General features: G+C 42.1%; 1 protein-coding gene across 1 annotated transcript in view; it reads right to left on the bottom strand.

Annotated features, from left to right (window-relative positions):
• PRMT8 (protein arginine methyltransferase 8) overlaps window positions 1-19,122 on the bottom strand; it is an 89,252-nt gene extending 70,130 nt beyond the window's left edge. The window contains exon 1 of the mRNA XM_086465086.1: window positions 19,048-19,122. Within this exon, the coding sequence (XP_086321212.1) occupies window positions 19,048-19,122 (75 nt within the window). The remainder of the gene's footprint in view (window positions 1-19,047) is intronic.
• Between the last annotated feature and the right edge of the window lie 5,794 nt (window positions 19,123-24,916).

The raw sequence follows: 24,916 nt of genomic DNA, 5'->3' as shown, positions 1-24,916 counted from the left end.
TGACATAATTGTCATAAGTAGATAATTGTAGCATTCATTTCTGTCCTTGTAAGATTGTACTGGTCATAGATTTATGTAGGGATATAACTTTGGCATCCAAGAAAGATCGGTCTTGACCATACAAGATGAAGAGCATAACAGTGACTTCATGATTACTATTACACTGAGATTCTAAATGAAGCAAAACAGATATTTTTTAAGATTTTAATGACTTAATACATTATCCATAAGGGCACAGTTAATCTACAAGGTACAACTGATTTTTCCATTCATTCTCTTAGTGGATCTATAGTTATCTGAAGTGTTTCAGTATGGTTTGGAGTCTTAAGCCACTTAGCATAGGGTTATCATATTTGCCTATGGTTGGACAGAAATAGTGTCTGTTTCAGGAAATGTAAGACTGCTCACAGACAATTGTGGTTTGTATGTGATAATCCCGTGCATTTGTGAGTCATCAAACTTACTGTACCATATGCACAATAAGTCCCAGACTTCATTTAAATAAAATATAGACCTATCTTAAATTATACTACAAGTCCCAGACTTGGTTTAGATTACACAAATGTGTGTGGTGTGCAGAACAATCATCACTCAAAACTACAGGATTCACTTGACTGTTCCAATTGTAGTACAATCCCAGGTAAACCTTTCAAAATCCTTAAACTTAACCTATACAAAATATCTGTACTCAACTAAGCAAGTATAGGAACACAGTATAGCTCAGAAGATGAGGGCCAGGATTTCAAAGGTACATGGAAGGGTATGTTATGTGGAAGGAGAGTGTCGCTCCTTTAAGGATAACTGGTCAAGGACCTCTTCCAATGTAACAGGGACAATAAGAAAAGGAGGAAGCCATGAACAAGAACATACAGTGACACAAACCTGACTGACATGATAAGGAAGGCAGTGATGAGAACCCAACCTGGTCAGTCACATCAATTGATAAGGGCATGTAAGTGTATGGCAGTTCACTCCAGTGAGGTTATCTGACTGGGGACATGTCAGTTGGGAAACTAAGCAGAAAGGGGGGAAACCAGAAACAAAATACACTGAGACACAAACCTGACAAAACAACACAGAGACAATGGCAAGAAACAGGCCTCACCACACACATTGATTGATGTGCTATCAAGAAACCACAGGTCCCACTTCCAGGAAGATCAGCCTGGACTTTGTAACTCATAATATTGCATACCGTGGGACCCCAGACTGCGAGGGGTGTGGGAATGGACAGAGCTGTACAGACATGTATCATATTCAGTACAAAGCTGAGAGATCACGAGGGTCAATCTCTCTTCTTTGATGGCCGACATCTGAGGAGGACTCTGTCTGTTCTTCTGTTGTCGATCCTGATCCGTGCATCCCTGAATCCACTGCTTGAGTCCAGCTCCTGCATCCAGTTCCTGTCTGCTGCTGAGTCCAGTCTGGGACTGCCCCAGTGCCAGCCCTGCAGCATCAGTGGTGACGTACTGTCATCAGGTAGTGGGAAGCTGGGTTTGGTATTGGTTTTGTATCTATGTTTATATATTTGTACATATTGTATATATTTTATTATTTCCTTATTTTTATTATTATCTTTCTTTTATTGTTATTGTTTCATTAACAACATTGTTTTAATTTTCTTTTCCAAACCATAAAGTCTCTCTCCTTTGTTCTCTCTCTCCTTTTCCCTTTTGGGAGGGGAGAGGGGTTAATAGAGAGCATCTGTCATTCGTTAATGGCCGGCCCAGCCTCAACCCGTGACACTCCTGTTTGGGTGGTCTGTAACAGACTCCCAGCAGGATATCTGCCTCGTTGGCCTTCCTCCTCATCCTTACCCATAAGCATCGGCCTTGTCCTCGTAATCATTAATCTCTAAACAGTCAAAACACTCTTTAACATACAAAGCCACCCCACCATGTCTCTTTCCTTGCCTATCCCTTTTGTTCTTATAGCCATCCATTGCAGCACTCCAGTCATGAGAATCATCCCACCATGTTTCTGTGATGGCGACCAAGTCATAGCTATCCTGATGCACAATGGTGTCCAGCTCCTCCTGTTTGTTGCCCATGCTGCGTGCATTGGTGTGGGTGCACTTGAGCTGGGCTATCGATTTCACCCCCAACATCGGCATGCCACCCTTAGGTCCACCACTGGTCGGCCTTGTTTTGTCCTCCACCCCCCTCGAACCTAGTTTAAAGCCTTCTCTATGAGCCCAGCCAACTCATATGGGAGAATCCATAGCAAACCTGTGTGTTTGTGAACCTGGAGAGTGGTGTGGGCCTGCACTAATAACCTTCTGTCTCTGCCAACTGAGAAGAAGGTTGGGGCTGGGCTATCTTTGGATTGCCTTTTATGTGAGTCCTGTATGTAGGTGCTGTTGAAGGCCGCACCTTGTCTGCAGCAGTCTGTGTGACTGGCCATGTCAGTGTCCTCTGTGTGTGTCTGTGCGTGTGTGTCTGTGCAGCCTTGCCACTGGTTGAACCTGCAAACAGGAAAGCATCAGCCACGTCCCTCAGCCTGGCCAGTCTCTGAGTCCCCAGGGTACCAGGCTGGGCTCCAGTGGCTGAGCAGGCGAGATCCTGGGCTGGAGTAGCTGGAGGAGGTGGGCTGAGCTTCTTACACCACTTAACAGTATGTAGGCAGAGAAGTATTCAGAAATTTACACCTATGGTTTTCAGAAGTACCCATTCAGCTCAGTGTTTTCCTAGTTGCTGCATCTCACTCTCTGTAGCCTTCAACCCCTCCTCCTAAGGGTTCAGCAGTGTGATTCAAGGCCTAGCAATGAGCAGCTGCCCAGATGTGTAACTCTGGCTCAGATTCCTGAGAAAAATCTTAAATTGTAGGAGAGCACTTCAACAAAGCCGTGGACGACAAAATAAGGTGAAACAGAAATTTAAAGCTGAAGGATTCAGGAAGAAAACCAATAACGTGAAGACATTTAACATGCTAAAGGAGTCTAGAGATGAGAACAGCAACATGAAGCATGAACATGAAGCAACATGAAACAACATGAACACTGCCAGCAGCAGCAGAATCTGACCCTTCACCACCTGCTCCATGATTACTTGGTCAGTAAAGTCTCTTTATGTGTCTTACATTGGGAATGATAAGCATATTAATACTTTGTCTAATAACTTGTTAATCCTAACCGCCTTTGATATGTTAGACAACAAATAATTGCTTTGTTCTTTTGAGTTGAATATATTCTGCCTAGAAGAGATTCTCTGGGCATGGTGAAAGGTACTTGAATAGAGCGTCTGAGAGGGAATGATAGTGCCTAAATTTCTGAAGAGGTTTTGAAGAAAAAATATTTTTGAGAACCAGGGTTGTATATATTTCTCAGTGTATTCTTACTGACAAAAATGTTCAAATCAATGACCTCTGTGACAGTAACTAAACCGCATTTTATGCATTTTAATTGAGTTGGTCTGACTTGCAAGTGTACTCTTATTCTCTAACCTGACGTGTAGGTGTTACACAATTTAAGAAAACAAGACCAGTTACATTTAATTGCAGAATTAAAGGTGTGAATGCTTGGAAGTGATCTAAACTGAAACAGACAAATATTTTTAAATGCTTTATTTATGAATTGGTAGTTTGTATTCCTAACAACACACCATGTTAGTTGAATTTAAAGTTACTCTAGAGCTTTGTTAGCACTATATCTGAAATACAAGCTTGTTATTTCAACTTGAAATGGAAGACTGTATCTTCCTGTAATTCTACACAACTAAACTGAATTTTGTCATAACACTCACATAGAGGAAGACAGTTGAATATAAAGCATGTTATTGAATTAAAAGGTAGGACTTTTCTGTGAAACTGCCTTTTTAAATGTAGTGTCTCTGTCAACAGATAAATATATATATATACACAAACATTTGATGTGGTGTATAACTTTAACCACGATTTTATCATGTTACAGCATATGAGCCCACATTAGCACAGTAGTGTCTTCTCTGACATAGTTTTAATAACACTGACAACCTGCGTGCACAAATAAATGAAAGTCACAGTGTAACGTGCAGCTTGAATTTATGTACATATAAAACATTGTGTGTATATGTATAAAGTCACATACCCATGATGAGCAATTTTTAAAGTAAGCATATTAATGTGTGTTTAAGGAACTCCATACTTCCCTGTGTGGCTGAAATGAGAAATGATCACAATGTTAAGCCAGTTATTGAATTATTAAATAGCATAGCCTTGCTCATTCAGAACTAGTGTATTTGCATTTTAGTTCCAAGATGGGGAGTAGAGTAACTGTGTTGATTTGAAATAGAGTAGAAACTGTGGTGTCAGTGTGACTGAATATCTTGTTGGTAATTCATTAATTATCAGACTCTGGAACTACACTGGTTATGAATGCTTTTTTAACAGTGATGGTATTTTGTAACTGCATTGAAGGAGCTTATTAAACTTAAAACTCAAGTCTAAAAAACCCCAGTAAAGGAAAGATTCTCATAAGTCTACTTAGTAATGGACAAAGAAATACTAATCTTTCTTCAGAATGTAAAGGCAATCATGTGTACTTCTGAGACTGCCTAGTCCTCATTTATAGCAAGGACAACATGTATGTCCTTAAGCACTCTGTAAATTTAGCCTAATGAAGTACACTTGCTCATATTTGGTCATTAAACATTATTTGGTTTTGGTTTACCTAGTCTGAGAAATTCCATTGTAAAAGACTTGAGATTAACAACCCATCAGCTTCAGGCTTGGATAGCATATTTGCTCTCAAGAGGGCTGCAAATACCAAAATTGACTTCAATGTTTTTTCAGCAGTTATTTAAGAAACTTGGCTATGTATTTAACTTTCAGAACACAAGTAGTCCCACTAGATCCAGTGGAATTACTTTTGTTCCATATTATACAAGGTGGATGAGGAGTGGTTTTAAATATGCCAGTATGGAACTTGACTCTACAATAAATAATCATGCTGAGTGCTACTGACACACATGAGCAAACCAGTGTGTTCAGCATTTCTTGCATTATTAATAGAACATTTACTGAAGCATTCAAAGATCTTCAGCAATTTATGTTAACTCCAATAGATTCTGAACTACACCTGTTAAAAAGATATCTATATAGTGTATTTCAAAAGCAGTTGTTGACAGTTGTGTTGATATAAATCAGGCTTATATAGCTTTGTGTTAACAACAGAAGATTTTGCTATTTCAGACACAGTTAAAGTGATACGAGAAAGAATACTCCTAACATTTTTATGGAATCATGAAACAGAATGATGAAAACTCTGTTCTTGAGCAAAACCACTGGTGATTCATGCTTTTCTATATGATTTTATACACAGATGTGAGCTGGTGCTGAATGTATATAAATCACAAATAATTCTGCTGAAACTGGTGCATTCACATCAGGGTAAACCTGTCTTGAGATCAGAACACCTTGGTTTCCAGTAGGCATGGTTAGAATACTCAGTTTTACCTGGTCGAAATAGATCTTGCAAGCATAAACACTTTTGTCTTCCACTTTACAAAGTGATGAAGACATATTTTATGAGCTTTTGATACGGCTTTTATGTTGAGAAAGGAACAGACCCATCAGATAGAAACATGGTACAGAGACTTTTTTCTTCAATAAAATAATTGTATTGAGGCTACATGAAACCATGTCTTCTATTAAAAATCCTAGAAGTTGTTTCACATTTTCATGAAAATCTCACTGTAACAAATGAAAGCACCTTCTTTGCTTAAAATCCTTATCTATCTTTATCTCCCACTAAGTTTATCTGCTTAAAAAAAAATTCTCGTAGAAAAGCAGGACAGAAATTGAATGTCAAATACAGAGAAAACAGAAACATAAACCCAGTTTTGAATTGGCCTAGTTTTACAAGTTCTACGCTAACCTTCATTAAAACTGTATACACAGTCACAGTACTAGTATTATAGTTCATTAAAGTATGTTTGAAAAATCTAAGAAATGTGAGATGAAGTCTGTCACCAAAGGCTTGAATTAACCTCTCAGTACTGAATGAGAAAAGATACGTATCACAGAATCACAGAATGTTAGGGGTTGGAAGGGACCTTGAAAGATGATCTAGTCCAACCTCCCTGCCAGAGCAGGACCACCTAGAGTAGATCACACAGGAACACATCCAGGCTGGTTTTGAATGTCTCCAGAGAAGGAGATCCCACAACCTCTCTGGGCAGCCTGTTCCGGTGCTCTGTCACCCTCACAGTGAAAAAGTTTTTTCTTATGTTAATGTGGAACCTCCTATGCTCCAGCTTGCACCCGTTGCCCCTTGTCCTGTCTTTGGACATCACTGAGAAGAGCCTGGATCCATCCTCCTGACACTTGCCCTTTACACATTTATAAACATTGATGAGGTCACCCCTCAATCTCCTCCAACCTAAAGAGACCCAGCTCCCTCATGCTTTGAACGGCCTTGAAAATGACAATCAGCTTTTTGATTTAATAAAGGTTCAGCAGATCAGATATTAATAGAAGGGTAATGAAGTTAAAACAGCAAGCTAGGAAAATTGTCTTCTCAGTAACATGCCACATTCAGCAATGACAACGTGACTGTGATCAAACATAAGGTAAAGTGAGAGCCAATGTGTCTGCCTGAGGCAGAACTGTGAGGAGTTGGAGCTGAGCTGCTGCTCAAGATCCTGACACAGAGACTAGTGAGGAGTGTTGCATCTTCTCCTGGCTCTACTCATTGGAGTGGTGATTGGTGTGGGTCTCAGAAAACAGTATATGTGGCCATGTGGGTATAAGAGTGAGTGAAAAGCTTTCACTTACACTCTCTCTCTCTCACGGTATGGTAAATCAGTTATTTGTAAAATTAACCAGTGATTTGTGAGACAATGCTAGCAAAAGCAAATTTCAAGGAAGCCTTAATACACACACCTTGACAACTAAATAAAAACAGTCCTGTGTTTTTCTGTGTTATGTTCTTTCCTCATTCACGGTTGATTGGGGTGAATCACAGGGCTAGAACTACATACTATCTCTTCTTATTCTATCACTGACTATGGTAGTCAAAAACCAGTCAACATTGTTTTTATTCTCGCTTTCTGATGCAGAAATAAGAAATTTGCATTAGACTTTACGAGCTGTTGCAAAATCCCCTATTATTTCCTTATTTATGAGCTGTAAAAGGGTGAATTGAATCACTGCCCTGATGGCCTCCTTGATATGGGAAAGTAGAAAATATCTGAAAATATTCTTTTTGACATATGTGATATGCTTTAGTCTGTGCAATATTAGCTAGCTGGCCTTGTCTTTGGTAAACAAGCGTGTAACCCCCTGCCCTTGGCAAGGCTTAAGTAGGGTCTTTATCACTTGAAGGCCTGCTTCACTGTGCTCAAGTAGGGTCTTGATTACTCGAAGGCCTGCTTCATTGTTTTAGGTAAGATGGTGATGGGGGAGGAATTGTATTTGTGCAACAGACCGTGACCACGGAGGGGTATGTTGCCTTGAGCTGTGGTCTCGGGAGAAGTCACGGCCCAGCTGTGGCTGAACTGCGCACTCTGGAGGATGGGTTCAAAAGGACAATCATGATGAAGACTATCGAGGAACTCTTACTTCCTCCCCAAGACCACCAAAAGACCCCCGAAGGGGAAGACTGCGCCTGCGCAAGGGGGAGGAGATCTAATTTACATCCGAAGCGGGACAGAGCGATAAATATGTAAATACGTAAGTTTTGTTACTTTAAATAAGACCCAATTACCGCGGCTCGGGGTGCCAGCATCCTTACGGTACCTGACCCTTGCTGCACCCAGTGCTGCAGAGCTGTAATAAACATACCTGCTTCACAATCAACTTTGATTGCAGAGTTCTTTTGCAGATCATCCTGCTACTTCCACCTACAGCTCCTTGATTCCCTGCATTTGTTGAATCCAACAAGGGGACAACGAAGCACGGAAGAAAATATTCTGCAAGTACATAGGCACCAAAAGGGAAATGAGGGAAAATGCGGGCCCATCACTAAATGGGGCAGGAGCCCTGGTGACAAAGGATGTGGAAAAGGCTAAGGTACTCAGTGTGTTCTTTGCCTTGGTCTTCACTGGTAAGATCAGCCTTAAGGAATCACAGGGTGATTCTGTGACTTTTTGACAGTAAATTTAAGTATTCATTTCTGCTGTTCCTGCTTTTATGGAAATGAGCAGCTTCCTTGGATGTTGACTGTGATTCCCTATATTTCCTTCCTGCCTTCCTCTCTCCTTTTCCTTCCCTCCTTTCTTCCCTTCTGTCTCACCCTCCCTCCCTCCCTTCTTCCTTCCCTGTCCATCTGCCCACCCACTTTCCTCCTGCCTTTCTTCCCTCCTTCCTTTTCCACCTTCACAAAATAACTTCATTATGACCTTTGACTTCCAGTAAATTTACAAAGCACATTGTGATTCGTGACTAAATACAGTATTTTCCACAACAGGGCTTTTATTTGAGGACAACTTCACATTTGCCACTTCTAATCCCAGAAATCGAAGAGATCAAACACACACAGAGCTGAAAAGGATTTAGCTGAAATTTTGTTCTGCAACATACCTTCTTGCACAATAAAGTATGTTCCCTTTTTTGTCTTCTCTGCCCAATAACTGGTTTTGTCACTCAGTTTTATTATTTCACATCCTTGGTCTGCTTCAGGTTTGCAGAGGATCTAGTGGGTTATATCAAAGCCAACAGAACCAGATGTCCCTTACCTTTTTTAAGGCTCAACAACACAATAGGCAGAGCATCCCTAACAATTGTTGAACACCCCCTGCTGCCTGTAAATTCAGCTACACCTAATTAAGCTTAAAACACTGTGACTCCTAAGGAGGCAACTATATTATGTCGTTGCTAACACCATCTCATTGGATTTCCTTCTGAACCAGCTGTTCCAGATGTACAGCTACACAAAACGCAAGCTGTGATTAAGAAGCAGTGCTGCTTTTCAGATTTGACTTCTCTCTTTCTAGGGGAAATAAGTAAGAAACAACTAACGCAAAATATCACAGAAAAACATTCCAGATACACAGCTGGGGTCAGTCACATGGGATTTCTCCACAATACACTTTATTGCCACTACCTGGTCACGTGCATTTAATCAGTTAGACTTCTGCTATAAAGTTCTTTCAGTTAAGAAAATATTATTTCTTTCCGTTCTCATAACATTTCTGCAGAGCTTTTAGTTAAAAGCTGGTAAGCAAGATGCTATATAATACTATGGTCATGGGTCTGAGAAGATGACCTGTAAAAAGAGATTACAGTGTACTTAACCTGTTTTATTTGTGGAAAATGAGGCTAAGGGACAATCTAACAGCAGCCTGCAAGTACTTCAAAGATTGTTAAAAAGAAAATGGAGGCCATCTCTTCTCAATAGCAACAAGGTCACAACTTGCTGTGTGGCAGAAGGTGTACTGGTGTCCCCCTGTAGTGGTCGTAATGGATGCTTCTGGTTGTGATGGCTGCTCAAAGTGGATTGGGGGGGGGGAACACGACGACGACAACGGACGGTGGCGGGGGGGAACAACACGGGACGACGACGACACGGGACAGACACAGATAACAATACAATAGCCAAGGGCTATTCTGAAAAATGCTCCCACCTAACCACGGTGCTGGCCATGTCCTACGCAAGCCAAATTTGGAAGAAACTAACTTCTGTAGTTGGTATGTAAATATAACTATAAGTCAATTATCTTACTCCACAAATAGCGGACAGTCCAGGGTCCATTGAGCTCTCCTGCAAGGCAACAGGCTGCACACCAGGATCTCCCCTTGAGTAGGGACACCTCTCAAGGCTACTCCTCGAGGTTGAGAGATTCCTTGCCGCCACAGATTCTCAGTAAGTGATTAACAGCATGCTAAACTTTGAAATATTAGCTAAGTGATATAAAGGATTGATTGCACATATATAGTCCTTTAGACATAAACCGTTGACCAAGCCTGGGACTAGGGCTGGATCTAACTGCATCTAGACTGCTCTCTGAGAAGGAGTTTAGAAAGCAAGGTGGTCCCTTCTGAACCTCGTGACTCAACAGGAGGGTCTCCCTTACAGTTTTGTCTGACCCTGTCCTCTATGCAGTAAATAATCAAGTGTACCTTACCACTGAATCTTGTTAAACCACTGTTGCATTTACTATAAAACTTCGTTAAATCACTGTTTTATTATATCAATAAACCTATTGCTACTTCTCTCTTATGAGTGAAGTGCATCACTCCAACCGCGACAGGAGATTCGGATAGGGCAATAAGAAGAACTTTTTCACTGAGAGGTCTGTAGAAGAGGTTGCCTAGAGAGGTAGTGGATTCTCTGCGCTTGGAGATTTTCAAGTCTTGGCTAGAGAGAGCAATGGCCAACATGATCGAATGCTGGTGACTGTTCTACACTGAGTGTGAGGTTGCATGAGATGTTCTATAAAAGTCCTTTCTAACCAACACGTGTGTGTTTCTACAATGCCACCAAGCATGATCCCTGTTTATAAAGGACTCAGTGGTATCACCTCTGATACATCCCAATGTAACTGAGATTAGAGTAAAAAAATAAAGTATGTGACCTGTACTTCAGATAGGGTAATGTCTAACATAGGGCACAATCATGAGACATGGTCTTCAAACAGAAGTAGTTCAGGAGTTATGGGAAGGGTTAATTACCTCCCTATTTGTGACTAAGGAAAAGAAAATCAGTAGCTGGTCTTTATCCCAAGCTGGGGTCAAGCTTCAGGGCAATGGATTGATGGATAGTACAAGAATGAAACTACAAACTAAAACAGATGGCAAGGTCTCATATCCTCCTAAGTGAGAAATTAAGGTCCATAACAGAAATAATTTTGGACTGGTAGATGGTTCTTGGAAGGTCCTGGCTCGGTCACACATTATTCTGGGCTCTGAGACTGGGTTTGAGCTTTCTGGTTGTATGGCCAGAAAATGACAAGAAGGATAGAAGAACTGCTAGGCCACCTGTGACCCCAAGTGTGCATTGTCAGCACTGAAGGAACACTTCAACACGAATCCTTGGAGACCAGTATATACCACTGCTTCCCAACCAGTATATGTTTACATTCATCGTACTGTTACAAGAGATGGATATACTACTTTTTCTTTTAAAAAGGGGAGGGGGGTTTGTTACAGAATGGTTCAGATATCCTGTCCAAGGATTCAAGTATAAGAAGAGCACTAGGAACTTAAGTGTATGGTCCAGACCAAACAGTATGCTGAATGTGAAGACTGCCAACTGCACTGTGATGAAGAGTTTGCCACTAGGAAAAGCCGAGGAAGACAGTGGTATAAAAGAATGTCTTAGAAAATACACCCTTCTATGTCCCCCATTTCAAAGTTGGATTTTTTTTTCCCCCATCCTTTCTCAGAAAAGCTGAAGAAACTCCTTTTCTGTGAATAATGGCTAGAAAAGGTGGTAATGGCCCTTTTAAAACAGTAATTCACTCTGGGAGGAAAAGACTCAGCTACAACGCAGTCTTCAATACACACAGACTTCCAAGAGCATGTCTTAACTGCAGGACAGGATATTTTAAAGTGAGGGAGAACAGTGTTCTCCTCACCTTATTATGTCTCTGTCTAAAACTTTAGCTAAACATTTTATTCCTACCGTAATTTCCTTGCAAATGCTTTGTTACTAAATATTCTTTTCATTTTGGAAAGTGAAGACATTGAGCTTTTATTTATGATCCTAACAGTTTACACTCAAAATACAAAGCAAAATTATCTTTAATTTCTGCACATAACAGCTTTCAGAAAAGCAAACTTGACAGTGAGTGCTTCTTCAAGTGAGTCTGCCTTATTTCCAATTCTGGTCTCTAAATCTCCAAACTGTTGATGCAACAAAATGAAGATAAATAGATTTTCTATTCCAGATTTTCAAACCGAGTTTCTATTTTTAGAAATATGCAGATTACGGAAAAGACAACATTCTAAATACCTTTTAAAATATGTATTTTTGAGATAGATTTTTCACAACTGGGACCTGAAAAACCTAGCTTATAAGAAATAAGTAAAGCCATCATCCTTCATCTTTCTACACCTCTTAAATCTCAGTTAAAAACTGAAATACTAAGAGTGAAATAGTGCCCATCCTCTCACAGTCACTGTGAAGTGAGAAAGTTGTCTCAGCTGCCATGCAACAGCTTGAAGACAACAGCATGCTAAAAAATGCCACAGAGCCAGTCAGTACCTGTTCCAGAATACAGGAAAGAGCCAAGTAGGCAGTGATTAGTCAGCAATCAATTGCTCCATTCTGGCATGGTGAAGACACTCTTGTGGCCATAAACTCAGCCACTTAGCAGGCAATCTCCTCTCTGCTTCCTTGAGATGAGTGCTTCTTGTTTCTGTTGTTTAGAGGTTATTCACAAAGAAGAAAGAAAATTATGGAAAGGACAATCGCATTTTACCCTAAACTCTAGATCAAAATAAAGCTGGCATTAAAGCTAATGAGCAGGACAGCAGGCAGTAGGATTCTCTATGGAATAGAGAGGAGGAGCAGTTTCATCATTCACCCCCTTTAGCCGTTCATCACCTCACCTGTCAATACAAACTCAGAAAGGCTGAGGGAAAATCTTATGAAAATATTAGTCAATGGTTTTTTACCTTTATGTACTTCTTTGTTCTGCCTGTACCAGTAAGGGCAAAAGCCTTCATCTTTCATAATCAGGCTGAGGGTGAAGCTCTGGAAGGCATGTGAATCAGTCTTGCTAAGCTCACTTTCAGCATGGAGGCAGAACAATCACAAAGGTGGTCATCTACAGCATTTCTTGCACTCTGCTCTGAAGAACATGATGCTTTTCACAGACTGAGGTTGGAAAAAAGTTATTAAGCAACTTTCGTGCAAAGCGCTCACTAGCAGGGAACTTGTCTTTTAGCATTGTCACAATGACACAATATGATCTGGCCCATGATGTCACCAGTATGAAGCGTACCCTTTCTAAAAAACACCAGTCTTCTTGACACTAAAATGCTGTTCGCCTGAACAACCTTATGTTGGCAGAGGATGATCCATGCTAAGATATCTTTATCTTGAAACTCTGCTTTGAGTGATTGCTGTTATTCTTTATTTAAGCATAAACATTTTTTGATCCTATTTATATGATTAATGCCAACCAAAAGTTATTTCTTCAATGGGGACAAAATATTATGGTCGATGTCATGAATTTTAGTATTAAATTTGAGAAAAGAATGGAATGCATTTAACTATACGGAGATCTTCAGCGGAGCTAAATTAATGTTTTGCACAGCTGAAGTTGATAGAAGACAGCTCAGAGCCATATTTCTGCTGCCCCACTCCTGAACTGGCTAGAAACGAAAAATGCCCCCATGACTATATTAGACCTGCCTTGTTACTAGCCTCAGTGGCATGGGCTACTTAGTCCTAGTGGGAACATTGTACAGGATCAAAATGTGGTGAAGTGGAATACTCCCTATAGTTAAACTTCATGCAGCTGCCTCTGTAGCCCTTGGGGATTTGACTACACCCACAGTGAAAGATTATTCACTGATACTATGCACTTGTCAGCAGTGCCAGACATCTAGAACATAGGCCACCGGTCTGATCTCTATAGCTCATCCATACTGCTTGCACACACCAGCTACAGTAACTTTTCCCATTCAAAGTTATGTGGTGTCGGCATATGGCACACCACTCAGTAAGGTTGAAAGGTGTGTCATAAGCTGCTTCTTCAGCTAGCTAGACACCAGCCTAAGAAGTATGCCACATAGCAGCGCTATTTCTTTTTTGAGTAAACGTCACTCACTCAATGTTCATTCATATATGGTGTTCTAAGTAATTCAGTAACACCAAATAATAATCTTCTACAGCACATTTCACAATAAATCACCAAATTCAACAGTATGAATGGGAAAGATCAAAGGGATTAAATTACATCTCCAAGATCATCCAGTGTAATAGTCAGGAACAAAAGAATTCAGTCCACTGATCTCTGTTAGACACACTCTTGCTCTGCACCTCTTCCTGCTCATGAATCACAAACAGAAGCTCATTATTTCAACAGATTTTATAATCTCTACTCTCCTCAGTAGTAGTATGGCTGGATTTCATGCAGATAGGACATTGTAATCTCCCCACTTCTGATAACAGAGCAGTTACTGTCAAAGACCTGGATCTCATGATACTGCGCCAGTTATATTCATCTGTATGGGGAAGCAAATCTATTATGCTTGATACCCCAAATCTTCAAAAGATTTTTCATTTTTCTAACCAAACCCCAAGCTGCGTATAATGGGACATTCAGGGAGGACTCTATTTTGCTACCATTAAAAATTACCTAATGTCTCTATTCTTAGAAATGAAATAGGTATCTTTTCTCACTACAGACACTGCGAAGTCTTCACCGTAAGAATTGCCTTTTACAGAATTACTGTGCAATTGCACTGTACACAACCAGCTCAGTTTCAGATTCTAGAATTGTTTCAGTCAGTGACTAACCTGTTACATGTAGATGTATATATCTGTTGGATGGGCACATATATCCTGGCACATTGTGTTATTGCAGCACTCTGTGCTTATTGCATCCTTTCAGTACTTAGGGGGGCTCTTAAGAAAGATGAGGACGAACTTTTTAGTAGGGCCTGTTCCGACAGGATAAGGGGTAATGGTTCTAAACTAAAAAAAAAGGTACATTTAGACTAGATTTAAAGAAGGAATTTTTTACAATGAGGGTGGTGAAATGCTGGAACAGGTTGCCCAAAGAGGTGGTAGATGTCCCATCCCTGGAAACATTCAAGTTCAGGTTGGACAGCTCTGAGCAACCTGATCTAGTTGAAAATGTCCCTGCTTATTGTGGGGTGGGGGGGAGGTGGGTACTAGGTGATCTTTAAAGGTCCCTTCTAACTCAAACTATTCTATGATTCTATTATTCTATTCCCTTCACCTGGCATAGGTTCACAAGATACATTCAGGCACACTTCTGATATCTCACTTCTTTCAATTTATTTCCCATGACTGATATCAGGCCTACTATTAATATGGTTTCCATTTAATATATTTAAAATAAAAAGACACAGAAACTGAAATCTACAGCAGGTCAGCACCATGAATCTTTGTGCATGTGTTCTACAAAGAACAGTTTCTCTTTCTTTGTTTTCTGTCTGAGTGCCTTTAATTATTTGCAGATAACTCTATTCTGGATCTGTTATTTATGCAACCATTCCTGTTTTATTTAGACAAGTCTTCTTCCATGACTAAAGATACAGAGGTTCATTTTTATATCTTGAGGAGAGATTCTACAGCTTTTATTCCCACGGAACTTCTCTTAAAGTTCATGGGATAGCCAAAGGGAACAAAGATTTTCTGAACCTTTTTTTTTCCCTGTGCACTCCAAACAAGGATTTAAAACCATTCTAGCAAGCTTCCTATTAGTGGGACCCTTATGGCCTTCAGTGAGGCTCTAAATAAAAGACTTATGGTTTTATCCCCCTTGACTTCTATTTTTATACAAAGTACTGTGTACTTTCAGGCTGTTATAAACAGCAAAAAAAACACTGGTTCCACTTAAAGTCTGACAGGCAGACTGGTATCAGGCTGTTATCAGTACAATAAATTACAAAACTATTCTGAGCCTGATCCAAGATCCAAGAGCACCTGTGGCAACACTTCCACTCACTTGACTATGTTTTGTATCAAGATATAAGGCTATACTGGTAATGTAAATGTCTTTACAATCTGGTACCATGAGAGCACACTTCTATAAGTTTCCTGGTAACACAAGGTGTCTTCCTTGCCTGGAAAGTAATGCTAGTGAGCTATTGCTTTTCTACTGTCTCGTATTGAGGAAACAGCGAGTATTGTCTTACTGTAGCTTTGGCTTTCCCTTATCTGTATTTGTTGTCATCATTTCTTCAAGCTCTTTAGGCTAATGTGAAAGACTTAAACCTGACAATCCCTGACTAAGGCCTCACTGTGATCTGTTTAGTTTCGCTTGAGTCTTTGTTTTCCTGAGTTTTCCTTCCCTCACAGGGATGGTTTTAGATATTTGCTGAGCAAAGTTGATAAATAGATAACATCTTGTCTGACATCAAGGAGACAAAGCCCCAGGTATCAAGGAAACGTTAAGGAGACATCAAGGAGACAAAGCTATCTACACATGCCAGACGTTAAGGAGATGCCCAGCAAACATCTACAGGACCGCTTGTTACAAGAGGAGGTTGCATCAGAAAAGGGGCCCTGGCTTATGCTGAAGGATGATTCAACTAGCGTGAGGAAGACTATGAGCGACCACCGGAGGACCTGAGGATGAAAAGACCCTAACCCTAAATTTACTGCGCATGCTTGGACTATGCAAATGAATTCCGGGAACGCATCACCATAAGACTGCCCTTCTCAGGAAATCTGATGAATATGTATGATTTTTGTGTATATGAACTGGTGTGTTTTGCTAGCCCGTTGGAGCACTCATGGTGGAACATCCCCGGTGCTGCCCAGCGCTGCAATAAAGAATGCCTGCTTAATAACACTCTGCTGTTATTGAGTGTTCATCTCGGAATCCTTACCCAGCTACACCTAGCCTCCCACCTCGGTGAGGACCGTTAGAAAGCAAGGGGGTTTGGAATCTCTGAATTTTGTATCAAATGAGCTAGCACTATGGTCATTGGAGGGTAGTTAAGGGAATAGAAAGTTTCTCATAGTGTCCATGTTCTTTGTCTTAATATATTTTTTTAACTGCCTTACTACTGAAAGAGTATACTTGCCATATTTGACCAAAAGTTTGAATAATTCTCTTAGTTGTGACAGATTAAAAAAAAAAAAAAAATAGTATGAAGCGGTAACATAAGAAATTGCAGCAAATCAATCTGAGTAAGAACCGGAAGGTTTTTGGAATGATTTGAAAGTGGGGCATTTTGACCGTTTGGTTAAATGTTTTAACTCTTCACCTCTCTTTATAGCTGACATTTTTTACATCATGCCTATCACCATGGCATCAAAGTACTTCAGAAATTTAGTGAATATCAAATCATGTGTATTAATAGTACCCAACTGATTTCAAATGAAGCAAATTTATATAAATTCCTAATTTTCTCTGACACTGTGTTAAGTCCAAAAGTGAGCTGCTTTGTCTTGTATTCCTTCTGTCACAGAACATTTGCTCACTTCATGAGAAAGTTAGAGAAATACAAGTTTGAAGGTCAGATTGGTATCATATGACCTTGCTAAATATAGATGCTTGAGGAATGAAAGAGCTTCAAAGGTTGGCATATTTTGCTTGGTGCACTTCTAAGCCTGCATGTATGCACATAGTACTCTTAGTAAATAACAGATCTTAACATCACAAATACGAAAAATCAGTAAAATAGAAAATATCTTCGCATGTGTTATGAATGTATCCCTTTTATTTTCTTAAGGTAGAAGCACAGCAGCATATGTCTAATCTGCAATATTTTCACTCTCATTTCACTACTCTGTCACTGACGGATACTCTGAGGAAAAGAAGCACAGCATTTTAATATTCTCCTAACCTCCAGGCAGCATCGGAATGAAACTGTCGTTAAGAAAACCTCAATAAAATGACATTGCAGTGTGTGCAGCATTGCACAAGCAGAAAGACAAGGGTGGTAAAATCACAAAAATGTACTAATAGAGAACTGAAATAGAAGTGGAATAGTTAGAGTCCTCTCACCTATTTTCCCTGTCTAAAGACAGACATTGAAAAACAGCTTTGAAAGGAACTGACTGTGCTTGTACATTTCTCCTTGCAATACTGCCCAGGATCCTGAGACCTTTAATGCAATATGTACTGTCAGTGCTATGACAGTTTACAGATGTGCAGCCAGACTTGCTATTTATAGATGCCTCTTCTGCAAACAGTACTCTATGGGGTTGTAATGCAGTAGCAGGCATGGTTTTTGATTCAGTGCTTACATCATACTCATTTAAGAAAATTCTGCTCGTCACCTGGCATGGCAAAGGAGGTATATATTTGAAGATCAAGCAGAGAAAGCACTATTAGAAAGAGAAATGTGGAATTCATGATGGAGCAGGACACCTACTAGGAGGACTATCTGAAAGGAGGATACATGTGTCATGGACATAGAAAGAACAGAGGAGGAAATAGTCATGTGCTCACCCACACTGAAGTGGTGCTTTTTTATTATTATTACCTCAGCAGGGTAGCTGGGGAGGAGGGTCAGTGCTGCTCGTGCATCTAAGGACAAAGCTGTTGAAATTGTTTGGGGCGCAATGTCCTTAGGGGTCTGTACATGGCTGCGCTGCATATCGCTCAGCCATGTGTTAAGCGTTCAGTCAGAGCGCTAGGCAGCGTCTATTAATAGAAATGGGGAGTTTGGCACACACTCGCACTTCGCACATGCTCCCAGAGAAGCTAGGACTGCATCCTTCTGCTTTTCCTTCTGAGACTTCACACACTGCTGTATCCCTTGAGAAGTCTCAGGGAGGTCAAGACAGCCCTAGACAAGTAAACAAGATCTTCTCAACGCCAATGTTGAGGAAACGGAAGGTAACAGGGCTGGGGGTGGGGTGGGCTGGGAAGTCTTGCAGAAAACCTGAGAGCTCGAGGGGGTACCCCCTCGTCCCGAAGGCAATGCAAACCTATTCTCGGCGCTGCTCAGGCCAGCCGGGCGCAAGGGGGAATGCTCCTCCTGCCCGCCTCGGGCAGATCCGCTTGGTAATATCCAGGATGATGCAGACACGCAGACTCCTAAAGTCCCCCAAACAATCCTAGCAAAGGCCCCACGGCATTCTTCAGGCGAAAAGCACTCAAAGCTGGCCAAGGAAAGACCTTCTTTGTCCTTTTCAGCCTCCTCAAATATACAAATAACCGTCCCCCGTCCTTAGGCTGCACACACCCTCCCTCCTTTCCTCCCAGTCCCTCGTACCCCGCACGGAGCCTCACCTCCGCCCGGCCTGCGCCAGGCCACCCAACTTCTTGAGGAACCAGCCCGAGCGACAGGAGGGTTCAGCGGGGTGCAAAGTTCTCTGCCTAGGGGGAACGGGCAGGGAATCATAGCAGCAACGGAGGCAGGGGCTAGCCGAAGGAGCCAGGAAAGTTTATCTGCACTTATTCCTGCTTCTGCTAAGGGATCTGTGCTCAGGGATGGGGACCCCGGGTGCCGGACTCTGCCTCGCATCCTTACCTCAGTGCTGTCGGCAGTGTTCTCCGCCATTTTCCTCTTCAGGAGCAGGCAGCGGGAGGAGTGTTTCATTCCCATAAGAGCTAGCCAAGGGGTTGGGGCTTCGGGGTTGGTGTTTTGTTTTGTGTTTTTAAAGATCTGCAAACACTGGTGTGTGCCAAAGGATAGGGAGAAAAAAAAAATACGGAAAACAGCAATAAATCAGTCAGCTTTGTCCTTTCTGCGTCGTCCACAGGAACGTTTGTCTCCTTTTAGCATCGAGAGCTCCTCAGGCACTTTCAAGTCCTCCTCTTTCTCCCCTCTCCTCCACCTCCAGCGAGCTCTTGGGATAGGCAGAGAGAGGCGGCACACACTCTTCAGGTTAAACTAATAAAAGGCTGTTGGGCTGTGAGTCCTCCCCTTCAGAGAAGCAGTCGGGCTAAACAAGAGAGAAGCACCAGCTAAACTGAACTTCGGTGTGCAGTGACCGGCTGGGCATCTTTGTGTCCTGTGGCTACTCTTCCAGAGGCAGAGGGAGCCAGAGACAAAGCAACAGGACAAGGAAATCATAGCCCTTTATTTTCGTTCTTGGGCTTCTTTCTTTCTTACTAGGTCCCAGGAAACTCCCTTTAAAGATGGTCACAGAATTTGCCACCCTTCCTATGAAGGTCTTCTGAAATAGCAAACCCTCCTCCACTCTCCCTTTCCTTTCCTCCCCGTAACTAATTCTCTCCTCTCCTCTCTCCTCCTTCCTTCCTTCCTTCCTTCCTCCCTTCCTTCCTTCCTCCCTCCCTTCCTTCCTTCCTTCCTTCCTTCCTTCCTCCCCCCCTCCTCCCCTCCTCCTCCTCCCCCCTCCCCCCTCCTCCTCCTCCTCCTTCTCCCCCCTCCCCCCCTCCCTCCTCCCCCCCTCCTCCCTCCTCCCCCCTCCCCCTCCCTCCTCCCTCCCTCCTCCCCCCTCCCCCTCCCTCCTCCTTCCTCCCTCCTCCTCCTCCTCCTCCCTCCCTCCTCCTCCTCCTCCCTCCCTCCCTCCTCCCTCCCTCCTCCCCCTCCTCCTCCTCCCCCCCTCCTCCCCCTTCCTCCTTCTCCTCCTCCTCCCCCCCCTCCTCCCCCCTCCTCCTTCTCCCCCCTCTTCCTCGTCCTCCTCCTCTCCCCCCCCCTCCCCCCCCTCCTCCCCCCCCTCCTCCCTCCCCTCCCCCTCCTCCTCCGTTCTTGGGCAGAGGTTGGTGCCCTTCTCTGGGAATTGCATTTACGTGTCTTTCGTAGGAAAAAACATTATATCAAGCTCCCCTCACCCATCGCCTACACCCTCTCACGCAGAGCACGCATTCACACATACGCACATACACACGTTGTGTTCCTCTCACATAGAGAGGCACAATTTTTTTTTTCTTTCCCACCCCTCCTCTTTTGAATCAGCAACACTTAACTTTGCAAGGTCTCTCGGCAAGGCTCTCAGAGAGCAACTGAAGAAGTCTGCTCCAGCTTCTTCCCTCCGAGTTAAGTAGCAAACCTGCTTTCTTATATCTTCTTGTGTGTGTGTTCACAACTTCTGTTTTACTAGTAGTTTTTCAGCAGGATCCACACTCTGTCAGATAGCCGTGAACTGTAGAAATATAGACCCGATCCGGCTGCAGCTCTTGCTGAACAGGCAGGGAGGAGGGAGAGGTCTTGCTGGGGAGGGAAGGGGCTTAAGGTGTCTTGAACTTCTTTTTAGCCTTTTTCGTCATGACATCTTCCTCTGTGGGAGTACATTGCCACCTTCCCCACGCGTTTATCTTGCTTTCACTCCTCCAGGCACTTTCTAGTTCTGAGTTGTCAGCTGGGAGGATTAGGTTTACCTCACTCGTGTTGCTGTGGGTAAGGGCGGGAGAGGGGGCGTATTACATAATTAATCCTTCCAACTTCACTTTCTGCAGCTCCATCTCCAGCCCACTGTTCTCACGTTTCTGTTTTGTTTTTATACGGAGGAGGTGAGAAAATAATGCTGGTATGTGGGTGTGTGTTGCTCAGAGGATTTCAAGGACCAGAACAGGATTGCTGCTCTCTGAATAGTTTGAAATAATTTCCTCTGGGGATGCCAATAGAGACCTGAAGAAGGGGTTTGAAAGATTACTTTCGATACATATTTTAAGCACATAGCCAGCTCAGATGCTACATCAGTAACAGATTATGATAGATCTGGGGTTTTGAATTTTTGTCCTCTGCAGCCTATTTTAATGTCTTTAAATTAGAGTATTAATCCTCATCTGACCTCTGGAATACTGACATACCATAAAGTGTTGCCAAAACAACAGGAGGTTCCTGGACACACAGGAGGATGAAATATTCCTGAGGGTGGGGGAATGGAGATAGAGAATGTGAATTAAAAAGCAGAGAGCAAAATTGTTCTCCTACCCCATGGGGGTGAGAAGGTGGGGCCAAGAAAATTAAATAAGCACATTTCTCCCTTTTACTTGAATGACCCTCACAAATTCTTGTTCAGACACAGATCAATAGGTATCCAATAAATTTCAGAGATTTGTAGTAAATTACATAGAAGTAAGCAACCCAGGGAAGTGGAAGATGCGTGGTATGATGAAATGTTAAGTGACAATAAGAGTATGCCATGTAGAGCACAATGGTACCATATGAAAAAGTTTCAGAATGTGAGAGACTTGAGACTGGACCTCTGTGAGATACTTTGCAGAGCCATTTGATCATTCAGTTTTTCACAAGCCTCTGATTTCCTACTACTCCTTTCAGCTCACATTTCTTCTAATCTCTCAAGTTTTTCATTAGTTCCACACCACTGCTAATTTTTTCAATAATCATCCACACCTCCTTTTTCACACCTTCTGGGCATGAGGCTCAAATAAGGACAGAAGTGGAAGCAGGCCATTCCCCCTTTTCTTTGGGACATTCATAGAGCTCTTGAAGGTCTTAAACCCTTCAAACATGAAAACACTTATAGCCATTGCCAATAGAAACTGTTTTACAGTATTCCAAAGCTACCCTCACAGTCTTGGGCTATGGAACTCTTTCTCATTGAATACTTCGATTTATAGGTGGAGGGATAAAGAGAAAAAATAATCTGCAAATAAAAATGTAATATCTCTTCAATCTTTGTCGCAGTGTTTTCTTCTGCTATGGTGGTTAGTGAGTGCATGAAGTTTTAGTCAGCACGCATTTGGGCTAACCTACATAGTTTTTATGTGTCTTGTCTATTTTCAGGTGATAAACGCAGCTAAACTTAACTAAATATTTTAAAATAAACCAGTGCTCTATATAGAGAAAAAGAATTAGATTTTTCAAAACTACCCCAGGACATATTTTCCAGTTTTCTCTGACAGCTGAGTCTGTATTTCTGGTACAGCTCAATCACTCTTTAGTCAGCTAAATGAGGCATCAGATTTTCAAAAGTACTCAGCAACTAGCAAAACTGGCAGGCAGAGATTTAATATATCCTTCCTTCTTCTACTTCAAATACTTCGTGACTTGACCTGGCATCTATTCTTGTCCTCCTCCACCTTCTCAACACAGATGATATCAAATTGTTCATCCTTGAATGTGGTGCTGATGCTTTACAGCTACGAGGAAAACTTTCCAGTCTTATGGTTTCCAGCATAAGGATGAATGTTTTGGTCCTCAACTCCTTTGGAAATCTGCCAGATAGTTGGTGTCCTCACTCCTCCTTTTGTGTTCTATATGTGATTGAGGAAACTGCTTTGAAAACACACGCCATTTGCTGTAATCTGTTTTATTCCAAAGGGAAAATTATTTGTCCTTCAGGACTTCTTTTACTCAGTCATGGGTGGAAGTTATTCCTTGCAAGAATCAATTAGCAATGTCAGTTAAGAGGCTGAAAGCAGTGTGTTGACATGAACAGATCTATGTGCACACACGCAGATAACTTGGTTGGTCCTACAGTTTTAATATGGGCCTCAGTGTAAGCTCCTGTTGATACTGAAATTCACAGGAACACTGAAATTTAGGAATATGAGCTTTCATACTGTTTAGGGGACAAATTCTGCCCTCAGACATGTGAATACAGATCCTGCTGACATCTGTGGTTACCTAAGGATGATAGTTGGCGATTGGAACTGAGCTTGGGAACATATTTCTTATGCCCTATTTTGTTAGATCTCAAGAAAAAGAGTACTGTCATTAAGAAAATGTAATGGAAGTAGAAGTGCATTTGTAACAAAGCCAGGAGATGTCAAAAGCATCTTCTGAATTTAAATATATCATGTATAAGTACATGTGAAGGTCACAAAGTGTTACAGATGGAGTGGAGTGGTGCTGAAGAGAAAATAGAAAGGCATTTATTACTTCAGATTTCCAGTAATAGCAGCTGTGCTTGAGGCTGCTTTGCTACTTGCTGAGTATGGCAATAATACTGTGCTGGCCCTGAGAAGATTCAGACTTATTGCCAGCTTTGTCATTAGCTTGGATGGAATCCAAGCGTCTGCATTTGAGGTGGGATAATCCTGTGCATTGGTACAGACTGAGAAATTGCATAGCAGTCTTGATGGAAAGCATCTGGGGGTTATGGGGTGGGGCTGAAGCTGGGCTGAATATGACTCATGCTTTCTCACTGCATAAAAGGCAAACTGTATAATTATCTACGTTAAATGGAAAGTGGCCAGTAGAGTGAGGGAAGTATGATTCTCTCTCTACTTGGCACTGGTGAGACTGCATCTTTGATTCTGTGTCCAGTGCTGGGTCCCCTGGTTCAAGAGGGAGGTTTTGGGAAAATAACAGAAGATTGGCAAGGAGGATTGTAAACACACTCAAGTGACTTGCGGCTGGGGCGTTGAAAAACATATATGTCATACAAATGGTTGCTTAGTTCTGTATGTTTGACAAGTAAGACATCTGTGTCTAGATAACATAAGTCTGTGATAGACTCAAAGGCACTTTATTGAACATGCTAGCCCCTACTGATCTGGCAATATTAATTCCCCTCATCCGTGGCCTCTCGGATAGCCTAAAGACATGTAGCTAATGCTCAGGACCGCATACAAACTACCTGTGCTATGAATGCTGCCGCAGCTGTCCCACAGCCTCCATGGGACAGGTCCACGTAACCACGTGGAGTGAGTTTGTACGAGAAATAGTGAGTTATGGGCGCTGCGTGGGCTGGGTCAGATCAACCACAGGGAAGCCACCCAAACCCCCCTTGGCGGGTTTGCCATGTCCACACCAACAAGCCGGAATCTAAACTAAAGTTTGATAAGGAACGTAACGATCTTTGGCAACTCTTGGCTTAGTTGCTGGCTGGGATTAAGTCACGACAGTCCTTTTTGGCACCCAGTGTGGGGCTTGAAGGGTTTGAGCTTGACTGGAGCGTGTTAGATTGAATTTATAGCTGTTATTGTTGTTTAGCTATTAATTGGCAGGCTCCCGTGCTTGTCATGGGGCTTGCTTGCATTACTGTATCTTAGAGTCTAGTGCTCATTAGTGGCTGCTTTTTGCTTTTGCTGCTTGCTGTACTGCTGTACTGCTTATCATCCGACTGCTGTGCCTGGGAACATTTAGTTAACAGCAATGGCCATGCGCCTGGGCTAGCAGATGGCAAGGGTATTGCTGCTGTTTCTGTGCTGCTGTACTGGACAGGCTGGAACTCCAGTGTAAACTCAAGTCAAAGGGACGGTGACCTGTGGATGAGTCCATGTGGGAGCAGGACACCCCAACGATGAAAGTTTTTGTGCTTCTGTCACAATTTCGGTGCCAAAGGCAGATGTAAAACTGGGAGAATATCCTATGGGCTTTTACGTAGGCCAGCCCATCCTAGTTAAGATGCCTCAAACTGGGTCAGTGTTTGTGGGCCTAGTGACTCCAAAGAATCTTTATGCCTGGGAGGCAAAAGGTAGCTGTGGGAAATTCTACCAAATTAGTACTAGATGGATAGCAC

The sequence above is a fragment of the Leptosomus discolor genome, chromosome 1 (assembly GCF_034619465.1).
Source record: "Leptosomus discolor isolate bLepDis1 chromosome 1, bLepDis1.hap2, whole genome shotgun sequence".
Classification (NCBI taxonomy): domain Eukaryota; kingdom Metazoa; phylum Chordata; class Aves; order Leptosomiformes; family Leptosomidae; genus Leptosomus; species Leptosomus discolor.
This window is presented reverse-complemented; position numbering and strand designations above follow the sequence as displayed.